This window comes from Ruditapes philippinarum, unplaced genomic scaffold (assembly GCF_026571515.1).
Source record: "Ruditapes philippinarum isolate M1 unplaced genomic scaffold, ASM2657151v2 ctg1982_1_1_1_1, whole genome shotgun sequence".
Taxonomy (NCBI): domain Eukaryota; kingdom Metazoa; phylum Mollusca; class Bivalvia; order Venerida; family Veneridae; genus Ruditapes; species Ruditapes philippinarum.
The window spans coordinates 49,308-63,046 of record NW_026860784.1 but is presented as its reverse complement, the minus strand read 5'-3'; the positions used below and the strand labels follow the sequence as shown (position 1 = coordinate 63,046).

The following is a 13,739-nucleotide window of genomic DNA, read 5'->3' as shown; positions in this document are numbered from 1 at the left end:
CAAAAAGTTTGTCTGCCCAATAACTTTAGATTCCTTTGGACCCACAGTCTTCATTTTTGGCATGGATGTTGATCATGATTAGTAGATGACCCCTTTTGATTTTGAGGTCACTGGGTCAAAGATCAAGGTCATAGGGACTTTGACTTCAAAAAGTTTGTCCACCCATTTATGACCCACAGTCTTCATATTTGGCATGGATGTTGATCATGACTATAAGGTGACCCCTATTGATTTTGAGGTCACTGGGTCAAAGCTTTTCTTCTTAATTGTTAAAGAATGTCCTGTCCGCAATGTATTGATTTTGACATTTTCACATTTGAAGCATGTAGAATACATAACTTAGCAATGCACTGGCTTAGTAACCTCAGATTTGGCAGGGAGGTTGTCCTTGAGCTGTTAATGGCCACTGTTGATTCTGACAAAGTGGTATGCGGGGGTATTCACGCCATGATAGTGGCAGTTCTAGTTTATTCACAATAGATGTTATCAAGAACTCGGCAAATATAGGTTTTTCTATGTTTATCCCCCATACAAACATACCTTAATCATGACAACTTCATGGTGCACTACTGGTTATTGTCATTGACCTGGCACTCTTGCATTTGACCCCATAGTCGGTATATTCCATAAACGTTACTATCTTCTTGTAAATCGATATGATGTATATAACCAATTGTTAAATGGTCTAAATTATAAATCCCTCTTAGCACAGTCAATAAGGGCTTTCACTATAAGAATATAGACCTAGGTTCATAGGTTCGAATCCTGGTTCAGCCACTTTTATATTTTTTCTTTTCTAATTTTAAATTGCCATTTCTCTCTTAACTCGTGCAAAACGTTTTGATTTGTGTGTGTGTGTATTCTATCTGTGTAGTATTTTTAATTTGTATTATTAACGTGCTGTCATCTTTATTAATTAAAGAAAATGTAATGAAATAAAAAATAAAATTGTATAAAAAACACTTAAAAGCTATCCTAAAAACCAGATGTATTAAAACGATTTCAAATTAATTCTCGCAAGTAAATTTCAAAATAAAAAGAAATGCATGTCCTCATAACGTGGTGTTGGTAAGGTATCGTGGTGTTGGTAATGTATCGAACCAGAGAACTTCAGGTCAGTACTCCGGCATCTATACCAATACACCACATCTCATTGACGTGTGAAGTTAACAAAGATATTGATATATTTATATATATATTCGTAAGATACCACTGTTTATCACCTGACCTTTACGGAAATTAATGAAGTGCCAGGTCAATATTGTTGGACAATACATAAGATTAGTCAAACTGTTGTGCTTATTTTCGAAGCTGTAACTGTAAAAATTTGTTTGTACCCTGGATAATATGGGAAAAACCCAAAATATATTCTTTATTCTGGAGTAAATCTATTAAATTAATTGAAATGTATGCAACAAGATGTCCATTGGTAATTTAAAGCATCCAAGCTTATGCCATTATGAAAGTTATATTGTCACGGTCTAGAACTGTTCACTTATTGAGGGAGATTTAGATGTAAGGGAAGTGGTGACCTAGTGGTTAAGGTGTCTGCCACTCAACCCAGGAATTATGGCTGAGAGTCCAACTTGGGTCATGATCATGATTTCCCATTATGATACTGACACAGAAAAGTGGACTGGAAAGTGATTAAGATAAGTTGCAAGAGCTTGTTTCGCTATCGAGGTCCTAGCTGGGCTGAAGTCTCAATCAAAATATTTGACATTTCTAAAGACTTTAATAAATATGGATTTCTGAGTTAATGAAATACTGTTTGTGTTATTGCGTTAGTTCCACAGTGAAGATAAATTTCCATTTCACAAATTATCAGTGTTTTACAGGAACATATGATAAATAGATTTTCTCAAGGGAAATTAAATTGAGATGGAAGCTTCATTACTGTTTGATATGATGGGGGGAATTAGTGTTTAATTTTGGCATGAACAAAGAGTGAGAGATATCCCCACAGGGGTATGTGGTTTGCTTCCATGATGCTGATGACAATTGACAGGTGATTTATAATGTCAATTACATTTAAAGATATCCAGCCACCTTAAATAATGCGCTTAATAGTACAATAAATGTGAAAGCTGATTCTATAAAGAATTAAATATGGCCTTCAACTTTTCTAAAAGTTAACTTAATGACCTTTTGTGTGTAGTTGTGATTTAAAAGTAACAGTTATTGGTATGTTCACATACTGCCCTTTCACCCTCTCCACCCTTTTTAGTTTGCTGCCCTGCTGTTGGTACATAACCAGCGGGACTTGGTTATGTTCGGGACTGGGTTCTTTACATTGGTGATTTTTTTTATCACTTTTTGTTAATCTACATGCAAGCAAAAATCAGCATAAATATCATGCAGTACATAAGAAGCTGTGAAATGCTATATTAATTCAAATTGAAACATTCCATGCATATTTCTATGTTTAAACTTTCATATATAATATAAGATATAGAGGAATGTTCACATGTTGGAATTGTATCTTATATTACATCTCTTTGATATATCGGACTGGAAAAATCAATTTAATTACTATAACATGTGTTCTTTATAGATGAAATAAAGTGTTGAGTAACACATCAAAGAGAAATAAAACAATGCTATATTCTTGTCACTTAGGCAATAGTCAAACAAAAAACAAGGCAATTTTGTTAATGCTTAGCCAATGCTTAGCCTACTCAGGTGCCAATTGGTTGGACCGGTGTGATCAGTGTACTAGACGGACATCAGCCGGCCCAACATTTTTAACCTTACCGGTTCTCATTATTTGTGTAATGGAATGTTCTGTTGTGGGTTTGATCCTTGGACAAGGCAAAATTTCACCATGACATTTGGTCTTGGACATTGAGTGCTTTTGACTCTAATAGCCATTTTGTCTCTTGCCTCTGGCTCAGAAATCATGTTGGTTTAATAGTTTGTCACTTGCAGAGAGATTAGTAAATTACTGGTTAGTTATCCAGGAAAACTAATTTAGTAGATGGACTGTGGACTGCAAAAGTTGGACCAAAATGTGTAAAATTTGTGTGAAAAAAATCCAGACAAACAAACAAATAGACAATAAATTTTAATTTTAAGGACAAAAAATATATTGAAATATTATAAAGGTATATAAAAAGGCACTGTTAAAGACACTTTCTTATATGAAAAATAATCAAAGGAAATAACTACATAAACAAATCAACAATTAAAACCTCAAACTTATAATGCTGTATAAATTGCATATTTTCCTCTTAGCTCAATAACTTAAGTAAACTCCTATTAATTTAGAAGGACTTAACCCGTTTCTGCAATAAGGTGAAAATATGAGCATTTAAGGCATTTATCTTTCAAGGCATTGAAGACCCGCAAGCATCTGCTTAATAAAATTAGGATTCAATTTACAGACGGACTGCCAAAAAAAATATAAAGAAATATAATATAACCACAAAATTATAACACCATGTAAGGCACATAAAATGAGGAGGCTTTATGATTTAAGATAAATTGACATGTATATAAATGTCAGGCTGAGTTATGATATGGTACATTAAGTTTGTATGATCAATCATTTTTAATGTTCATTTTTTTTTAAATCAATAGAATGTTTATAAAGATTTAAAAAAAAAAAGAATTTAAAACATAGTGGCTTTTTAAGCCCTGTTCATGTAATGCTAGATAAAACATTGTTGTTATTGTTATTGTTAACAGGAGGCTTTTCAATGAAAACAGCCATTTTTCACAATATGCTCATGAAGTTAAATGTTAAAGATGTTTAAATGTTAAAAAATAAAGAAAAAGTAGGAAGAATATTTTGTGCATAATTGCTGTATAATGCTTTTAAGGTCTATTTTCATACAGTGCTAGATAAGTTCTTCTTGTTTTTGTTGTAACTAAATATAATTAATATCAATAGCAAAAGCCTGAGGGTGATTTTTACTTTTTTTGTGTGGGTGTTGCAATGGCAAATGGCAACAAATATTTATGTCTCCCCCACCTCGGGGGGAGACATATTGTTTTTGCCCTGTCCGTCCGTCAGTCCGTCCGTCCGTCCGTCCGTCCGTCCGTCAGTCCGTCAGTCCGTCCGTCCATTCTTCGTTTCCGGACGATAACTAGAGTTCCTTTTGACCTACAGCTCTCAAACTTCATAGGATGAATGGTCTTATTGAGCAGATGATCCCTATTGTTTTTGGGGTCAGTAGTTCAAAGGTCAAGGTCACAGTGACCGTTGGTCAATTTCTCGTTTCCGGATGATAACTAGAGTTCCTTTTGACCTACAGCCCTCAAACTTCATAGGATGATTGGTCTTATAGAGCTGATGATCCCTATTGTTTTTGGGGTCAGTAGGTCAAAGGTCAAGGTCACACTGACCGTTGGTCAATTTCTCGTTTCCGGATGATAACTAGAGTTCCTTTAGACCTACAGACCTCAAACTTCATAGGATGATTGGTCTTATAGAGCTGATGATCCCTATTGTTTTTGGGGTCAGTAGGTCAAAGGTCAAGGTCACACTGACCGTTGGTCAATTTCTCGTTTCCGGATGATAACTAGAGTTCCTTTAGACCTACAGACCTCAAACTTAATAGGATGATTGGTCTTATTGAGCAGATGATCCCTATTGTTTTTGGGTCAGTAGTTCAAAGGTCAAGGTCACAGTGACCGTTGGTCAATTTCTCGTTTCCGGATGATAACTAGAGTTCCTTTTGACCTACAGCCCTCAAACTTCATAGGATGATTGGTCTTATAGAGCAGATGATCCCTATTGTTTTTGGGGTCAGTAGGTCAAAGGTCAAGGTCACAGTGACCGTTGGTCAATTTCTCATTTCCGGATGATAACTAGAGTTCCTTTTGACCTACAACCCATAAACTTCATAGGATGATTGGTCTTATTAATCAAATGATCCCTATTGTTTTAATGGTCAGTAGGTCAAAGGTCAAGGTCACAGCGACCGTTGGTTAATTTCTCCTTTCCGGATGATAACTAGAGTTCCTTTAGACCTACAACCCTCAAACTTCATAGGATGATTAGTCTTATTGAGCAGATGATCCCTCTTGTTTATGGGGTCAGTAGGTCAAAGGTTATCTTATCTCCATTTCCATTCCTGTTTCCATTCACAGTTATTCTCAGCAGTGGGGGAGACATGCGCTTTTTTACAAAAGCATCCTCTAGTTTGTACATGTATTTCATTTATGGTAATTGTTCTTCATTTTTGCACTAAATGAGAAAAGGTTTCTTTTACTGTTAATTAAGTTTTTACTTTCCAATTTGTGTTGTATGTACTATAACTTTTTTTTAATCAAATCCATGATAAGTTTACTGATTTCAGGCCACTAACCCCTCACTGCTATAGGTTCAAATCCCTCCAGAGACTTTGGATTCTTTCATGTCAGAAAGCTATCCAGCTAGGTTACTGAATGTCAGTGGTTCTACTCAGGTGCATAATACTCACAAACAAACGTCATAATCTGAAATTTCAATTAGATCCAGATGCAACATGCTTAAATTGATAATAATTATTTCAACATGTTTTTATGACCTTTTTTTTGCCATTGCATGAACTGTTGTTTGTTTGTTGATTGGGTTTTACATCATATCAACACAGTATAGGTACAGGTGCCCTTCCGTGCATTATTTCAGGCATGAACGGGCACCTGAGTAGAACCACCGATGTTCCGTAAGCTAGCTGGACAGCTTCCTCACATGAAAGAATCCGAAGTTCTGTTTGGATTCAAACCCACACCGGTAAGGGGCAAGTGGTTTGAAGTCAACGACCTTAACCACTCGACCATGGACACCCCTTGCATGAACTAACATTAACAAAATTACTCTTGCATTTTTCAGGAAATTTAACCTTGAAAATTCCATGGAAGAATTTGTATTCTGAGCCGGTGATTGCTACCATAGATGGGTTATACGCCCTTGCAGTTCCAAATGTTGGTGAGTTATCTCCCTTTATTGTTATAGTCTAAATATTAGTGAGTTACTTCCCTTTTATTAAAAAAAAAATGTGTATTTGCTACCATTTGACAATCTTTCAAATTAGGAGAACAGAGTAATTGGTAGTGGATTAAATCAACAGATGACATCAAAAATGTAAGTTAGGGGAATGTATGTCTACATAAGTCATGTAGATTACAGAGGAAAAGTATTTCAGTTTCCAGGTATTAGTAACATGAACAAATGAAAACACTGTGTAAGGACAATTCAATTTTATGGTATTTCATTACTGTAACAGATTTTCATCTATTGAATTAAAAAGAAAATAGCCTAATGGTTAAGGTGTCTGCCTTTCACCTAAGTTTGTGATCTTGGGGTCACATATGACACCAGTCCTGTTTAGTTTCTGGAAACAGACTGGAGAGAGAGGTTCAAATAAGATTTATATATATTGTAAGCTTTCTACACAACCAAGCTAAAATAAAATTGATTTAAACATATTAATTTAAGCTCAATTGCGAAACAAGTTGTTGTAACTTATATAAATCACTTTTTGAGTTCGATTCCTGGAACCAGCCAGTACTGGTGTTATTTGAACAAAATATAATAAAATTGATAATAATTAAACCAAAAGATTATTATTCTTGTCACAGAAAATAAATTCTGCCGACATAGATATTTGTTGTTTCTCAGCTGACATAAATATTTGTTGAGTTTCTGCCAACATAAATATTTGTTGACAATGTTACCACCATTGACACTGACCTAGATTATGTACACGATGTACTTTTATTGTCCTGTGATATATTGATCATACTTGTAAATAAAACTATAAATAAAGTACAGAACAGAGTAACACTCTAGTGTAATTGTAACAATTTTCTATAGAGACACTTGTGACAGCTGTATACTTTCATTGACTAGTATTATATATAGTAGCATTGCTGCAAACCAGGACATCTAGATTAGATTATTCAATATTTGAGTCATACTGTACTGTATTATATACAGGTTGCTACATTTCATTATCCATTTCCCAGCTGACTTTTCATTAATGAACTAGTCCTGATTTGAAATTTGGAACTGCCCATTGTTGATGAAAGGGATTTACTGTAAAATCAGTATAGTTTTTGTAAGACACTCATTTTCGTGACTTGGTTCAATTTATGGTCAATATCCAACAAAATTTTCTTTTTTTTTGTCCGTTTTATGATTAATTTTCTTACATTATTTCAATTTCTTTCACAAACAGCCACACACTGTATAGAAATTTAAGACCCAAAACATATAATGTCCCTTATATAATTATATAAATATATATATATATATATAATATAAAGCACAAAATTTCATGCCTGCAAAATTTAAGTGAATTTATAGTATTTTTTATCAAAGTACTGAAATTTTGGAGGTTTAAAGTGAAACATTATGGCTTATTACTACATGAATGTTGCAGGCTACCCTGACTGTATACTGGTTGTTTATGGAGTCAGGGGGCTAGGTATCGCCACTTACACTACTAAGATTATAAATAATGATATAATATTTGTATCAAACTTTAAGCTCCTGACTTAAAGAAATAAGGAAATGGGATAAGGAAAATTAAACATATTTTTTACTTAACTTGTTTGAAATTGATAGGTAGCAAGGAAAGGTGTTGTGAAACATACACACCCTTATCTTAAATTATTCCTGCATTGACCACCATATCTGAATATTTAAGTTTGTCTTGGAGATAAACTTGGTAGAGTTTAAAATTTGATCTTGACTCTGATATCACACAGGAACATAAGGAAGATCAGACATACATTTATTACATGCATAAGACATAAGTACTGGTATCAGATGTAGATATTTACATAAATCTTAACTAAGATATAACATAAGACAGACATAACAATATTTCAGGTTTCTGATATAACAATATTACAGGTTTCTGACATAACAATATTACAGATTTCTGACATAACAATATTACAGATTTCTGACATAACTTTAATACAGATTTCTGACATAACTAATTATTTACAGGTTTCTGACTTAAGTATATTACAGGTTTCTGACATATAACAATATTACAGATTTCTGACATAACTTTAATACAGATTTCTGACATAACTTTATTACAGGTTTTTGACATAATCATGTTATAGGTTTCTGACATAACTTTCTTAACAGATTTCTGACAACTATATGACAGGTTTCTGACATAACTATATTTATAGGTTTCTGACATAACTTTACTACTGATTTCTGAAATAGCTATATTAAAAGTTTTTGTGATAACCATGTTACAAGTTTCTAGCATATATCTGTATCAAAGGTTATTGACATAAGTGTAATACTCTACTACAAGCTTCTAACATAACTAATTTTTACAGGTTTATGAAATAATTATTTTTACAGGGTTCTGACATAACTATATTTACAGGTATCAAATACAATGCTGAGAAGGAAGAGAAAGAAAAACAGGCAGCCAAACAGAAGAAACTTACAGCTCTGGAAGAGGCTAAAAAGTTGGAGGCAGAGAAAGGTAAAGTGCATGATTCTTTTAGTCAGTATTTGTGGGGTATATCAATACCTAATTATTAAAGTTACTAGTAGTGACATGGCCAAGTATGTTGAATATTGCTGCTAAAGTAAGTTAAAGAAAAGTACCTATAAATAGGTGTTAATGATTTTACCTCAAAACAAATACAAGTTCTAAATTAATTACCTAAATGATTCCCTGATGTGGACTTCATATACATATTTCGAAATATATAAATATGTACCTGCTAATATTTATAAATGAATTTCCTATCACATCATTTACATAATAACTTTAGGGCTTCATGCCAATGGTAAGAGTTACTTACTTTGAAGCAATTGCCCCTCACTGCTGTGGGTTCAAATACCATCACACATTTCTGATTACAGAAGTTCAATAGTAACTAAATAGAACTCTAATGCTGGTTCAAGTCTGAAATAATGCATGGAGTTTTTACTCCACCTGCACTGGAAAAGCTGGAAAGTCCTCTAAAGACCTAATAGTGTGTTTACATGACTTAAAACTGAACCAAAATGTAAAAATAGTATATAATCATGTATATAATTCTGTAAAAGACCTCAATCTCCATGGTGGCATGTTTTACTCTTTTTAATGTAGGGACACACGGCTCTCACTGCAGGTATTTTGTAAGCCTTTTCATGGTGTTATTATTAACAATTATTATATTTATAGATAAACCAAAAGAGAAGAAAAAAGATTCATTTGCTGAGAAGTTCGCTACTCAGGTCATCAAGAATCTTCAGGTTGAAGTACGAAATATCCATGTGCGTTTCGAAGATAAATACACAAATCCTAAACAACCATTCTCCATTGGTGTCAGTTTGAAGGAACTTCTTTTTAGAGTAAGATTGTAGTAATATAGATGTTATTAAAGAATTTTATAAGAATTCTTTTTCATATCATTGCAAGAATAAAGTGCAAGATACAACAATAGTTCAAATGTTATATTAAAAATTTGCTTGCACAGCATTGTCTGAAACAAATATTGAAGTGGTATTTGACATTATTGGACTGGAAATAATTTTTTGAAATTAATGTAGTAATTGATGTAGGTGTAGAGCAATAACTTGTGTCAGCTGACTTGTGTGAAGTCTAATAAGCAATCCATCTTATAGACGAGTAAATGTGTAAATTGTGTAAATGAAAAAGTTAAGTAAATATGGTAAGGCAAGTAAATGCGTAATTGGTACTTTAGTCTGGTTCAAAATTATTCAAAATTCTATACTATTGATATACATCAAAAAAGTCTTCTTTGTTGAAAGTTTAACATGCACATTATAAACTGAGGGGTGGGAAGGCCATGATTGCAACTTAGTGGTAGTATAGAATATTAGTAATAATGTGTAATAATGGGTAATAATGTGTAATAATGGGTAATAATGTGTAATAATGGGTAATAATGTGTAATAATGGGTAATAATGGGTAATAATGTGTAATAATGGGTAATAATGTGTAATAATGGGTAATAATGGGTATTAATGGTTTTCTTTGTAGACAACAGATGAGAACTGGAAACCATGTATAATCAAAGAAGCTGTGTCACAGATTAACAAGGTTTGTTTATAGTTGTTAAAATGGAGATTAGAAATTAAACAAATGTCTGGATTATATTATAAAGCAGAGATTTGCTACTATGAAAGCATGAATTGATTGATTGATCAACAGTCTAAGGGAGCTTTGATTGAATCATTTTCTGCCATTGTTTCCCTGTACACGTATAATGAAAAACAGTCAGTGTAGCATTGCTGTCTGTTTATATGTGAATAAACTCACGAATATATTGATTTAATTGAGACAGAATTATGTTTTTCCACTGATTTTGGTTAATTTGTATTGGATGCATACACAAATTGGATTGTCAGCTGTCTGTTGTCTTTCTGGTATCACGGTTTGTTTGGCATCCTTGATTTGCCTCCATGCTAGCAGCTTCATATTTGTTTTGATTATAACCAAACACATAGAAACATAGATATATAATAATAATTAAGAGAGGAAAAAATATTTAAGTCTTCTAATATTTTTTCATAATGTATGTTTTGAAACATATATATATATATATATATATATATATATATATATATATATATATATATATATATATATATATATATATATATATATATATATATATACAGTATATAATTTATATTTTATCTATTTTAGCTGGTGAAACTAGAGTCCCTGGCCGTGTACTGGAACAGTCGCACAGAGCTGTATGAAGATAGGCCTAATCTGAAATCTTGGTTAGTTAGTCACTATTATATCTGACTTGTGTACTCTGAAAGCCTTTTAATGCTGAGGTTTTTTTCAAAGGACTGAAGAATCATTTTGCTGCCTTAGGCCAAACCATGATAAATACTGTATAAGTGGTTAAGTTTAGCGATGGGGAAATATTGGTGGATTTTGTGAAATTGATGAAAATCGCTAAAATTTCCTCTAGCATAAATATCAACCAACCTGTCATTAAGTTCTACCTTGCATGATTTGCTTATATTTCTGCATGTAAAATGTCTGGAATTTTATATTTGCTTAGCCTACTTTTCGACACAAAATATCTATTTATACAGTTAGAATTCTAGAAAAATCACTCTTGTATGTAATGTAAGTGCAGAAATAACATGTACTAGTTTATGAACTACTATGGTAAAGAAATGCATAAATACAGTTCAACCATAGCAGAGCAATAACATTTGGAAGTATGACGGTTAAACATTGAATTAAATCACATTTTAAAAGGGCACGTCCATGACAGAGTGCTTCAAACCGCTTGCCCCTCACCACTGACGATTTGAATCCCGCTAAGGACTTTGATCTTACCAAGTCAAGAAGCTCTCCAGCTAGCCAAAGTAATGTTAGTGGTTCTACTCAGGTTCTGTTTGTGCCTGAAATAATGCAAGAAGGTCTACCTCCACCAGTAAAGCTGGAAAGTCACCATATGACCTTCACTGTGTTGATGAATGTAAAACCCAACCAAAACAAAGATGAACAATTATTACAATGTATTACTTGTTTTGTGATATTTACAGACTGGTCTGAAAGGTGCAATAGCTGCTGATAGTAAAGCTGACTTCCAATATTGTAAGTGATCATTGACAATTTTACTTTACCTTTAACCTTTTCTTAAACAGACTGGTTCCCCTTTCATTTATCAAAAAAAGTCAAGCTAAATATTATGATATCATCATTGTTGTTGCACAAAAAACTATGATATTACTCATTTCTCAAACTATTATTAATAAAGGTATCAACATGAAACTTAGAGTATTTAGTCATCCTGATAAGATGTAGTTGGAAGACAAGGGACATAATTCTGAAAGCATTATTTTAGGAATTATGCCCCTTTTTAACTTTAGAATTTTTTTGTCAAAATTGCCTAATGAAGCTGAATGAATTTTTTAACTATTCTAACTTCATGAAGCACAGAAAGTGGGTCAAAGCGTCTAAATTACACTAATAGTTCATTCTTGAAATAATTTTACAAATTTTGATAATTTTCATGAAAATTGCCAAAGTGTCTAAATTTCACTAGTATTTCAGTTGATTTACTTTATGAATTAATTTAACAAATTTTGATTATTTTATTGAAAATTGTTTTATCATTTTAGTGATCAAGCCAATCTCATCAGTTGCTCATCTGAAATTGAACACAAAACCAGAGCTACAGGAGTACAGTTCGCCCAAGATGTTCCTTACTATAATCTTCGATGAGATATCTGTGTGTCTGGCTAAACTTCAGGTAACTGTCACATTAAGTTGGTTAAGTTCTATAAATGTAAATTTGAAAAGGGGTTCTACTCAGGTGCAAGCTTGTATCTGAGATAATGCACAGAAGGGCACTTTAGGTCTTCCTATTTAAAAAAGTTTCCATTTATTTTAGACTGCAACCTCAGTAAAAAAAAAAACCCTGATGAATTACAGGGAAGGAAGCATATCAGCACCAGAATGTTTGAGAAAGATGATATAATTTATTGTTCTGATTTTGCATGGTAAGTCAAAAATTAAATTGAGTTTATTCCAATAAACAAAATTATTGAACATTTGTTTTACATGTTTTGTATTTGTATATTTCAGTATAATGATGTATTGGAGATGTTGGAAGGTTTTGAGAGAGTGGCCTTGATGGGAATATACAAGAAATATAAACCTAGTGTGCCTTTGAAAGGCAACATCAGAACATGGTATGCCATGTTTAATAATATGTTATGTGCTTCTTCATCAGAAATTGACTTTCCGTCATCCTTTCGGTGATGTACTTTATTTGGTAGTATTTTTGCAAGATGTGACTTTTCTTTAAAAAAAAGACAGCAGTAAAATGATAGTAACCTTGAAATGTAAATGATAAATGTGATAAAATGTGTTTTGTCAACAATTGCTAGATTTTCAAAACCTTAATTTTGCTATGTATGAATACAGCTAGGTAATTGATACATTGTTTTACGTTGTTTGTCTATACAAAGTAAAATTTAAGAAAATAAGTACTGAACCAGTTTTATGACAGGATTATGGACCATATTGAACATTTTAGTGAGCTGCTGTATTGGTATTTTCTGAAAAAAAAATGAGATTACATTACACCCTCTTACATGATACAGTTAAACGTGTATTAAGCGACCGCGCAAGGGAAATACTCAAAACGGTCGCTGAATGAAACGGTCTCTTAAGACAGTCAGCATGATATAAAAGTCAAAATTTATAAATGACATCTTTCTTATGACATGTATGAAGTGGGAATGTTTTTCAACTTCATTTTTATATAAATGTTGAATAATTTGTACGCTCAGATAATCTAAATGGATGCAAATGTAAAAAATAACTTTCTGATATTTATTGACAAATTACGTGCATGTTAGACATTTTTTCCAGAGTTTTTTAACTTCTCCGTAGTTTTTCCTTGTCTCCAACACGAAAACCCTATTAGTGAAGATGTTTTCTGTTGTGTATTTTTGTCATTTGAAATAAACAAACTACATCTTATTGTTAGGATTAATTTAATTGCTGATCAAGTTCAAGGTTAATTCAATGCAGACTAAATGTCAACAAGTGAAGCGTATACAACATCTCAGTAGGGGCGGGGCGTTGCATTGTTTATCCGATATTATTGGATAATACACGTCATGGGTATACTTAACTTCATTTGCATACGCTAAAATGGTTTGGGGAAAAAGAGTTTATCACACGTTTATTTCTTGTGTTTTGATTGTTGACACTTGTGACGTTACGAGGTGGCATTCTCTAAAAACACAATTACTTGACTGGTAAAAGTGGTCGTTTAA

At 32.7% G+C, this 13,739-nt stretch overlaps 1 protein-coding gene across 1 annotated transcript in view; it reads left to right on the top strand.

Moving 5' to 3' along the window:
* Positions 1 to 13,739, top strand: part of LOC132713379 (intermembrane lipid transfer protein VPS13A-like) — a 67,322-nt gene that overhangs the window by 13,852 nt on the left and 39,731 nt on the right. The window contains exons 4-11 of the mRNA XM_060695948.1: positions 5,819 to 5,914; positions 8,346 to 8,447; positions 9,138 to 9,307; positions 9,961 to 10,020; positions 10,630 to 10,713; positions 11,493 to 11,544; positions 12,072 to 12,202; positions 12,538 to 12,644. Coding sequence (XP_060551931.1) covers positions 5,819 to 5,914; positions 8,346 to 8,447; positions 9,138 to 9,307; positions 9,961 to 10,020; positions 10,630 to 10,713; positions 11,493 to 11,544; positions 12,072 to 12,202; positions 12,538 to 12,644 — 802 coding nt within the window. The remainder of the gene's footprint in view (positions 1 to 5,818; positions 5,915 to 8,345; positions 8,448 to 9,137; positions 9,308 to 9,960; positions 10,021 to 10,629; positions 10,714 to 11,492; positions 11,545 to 12,071; positions 12,203 to 12,537; positions 12,645 to 13,739) is intronic.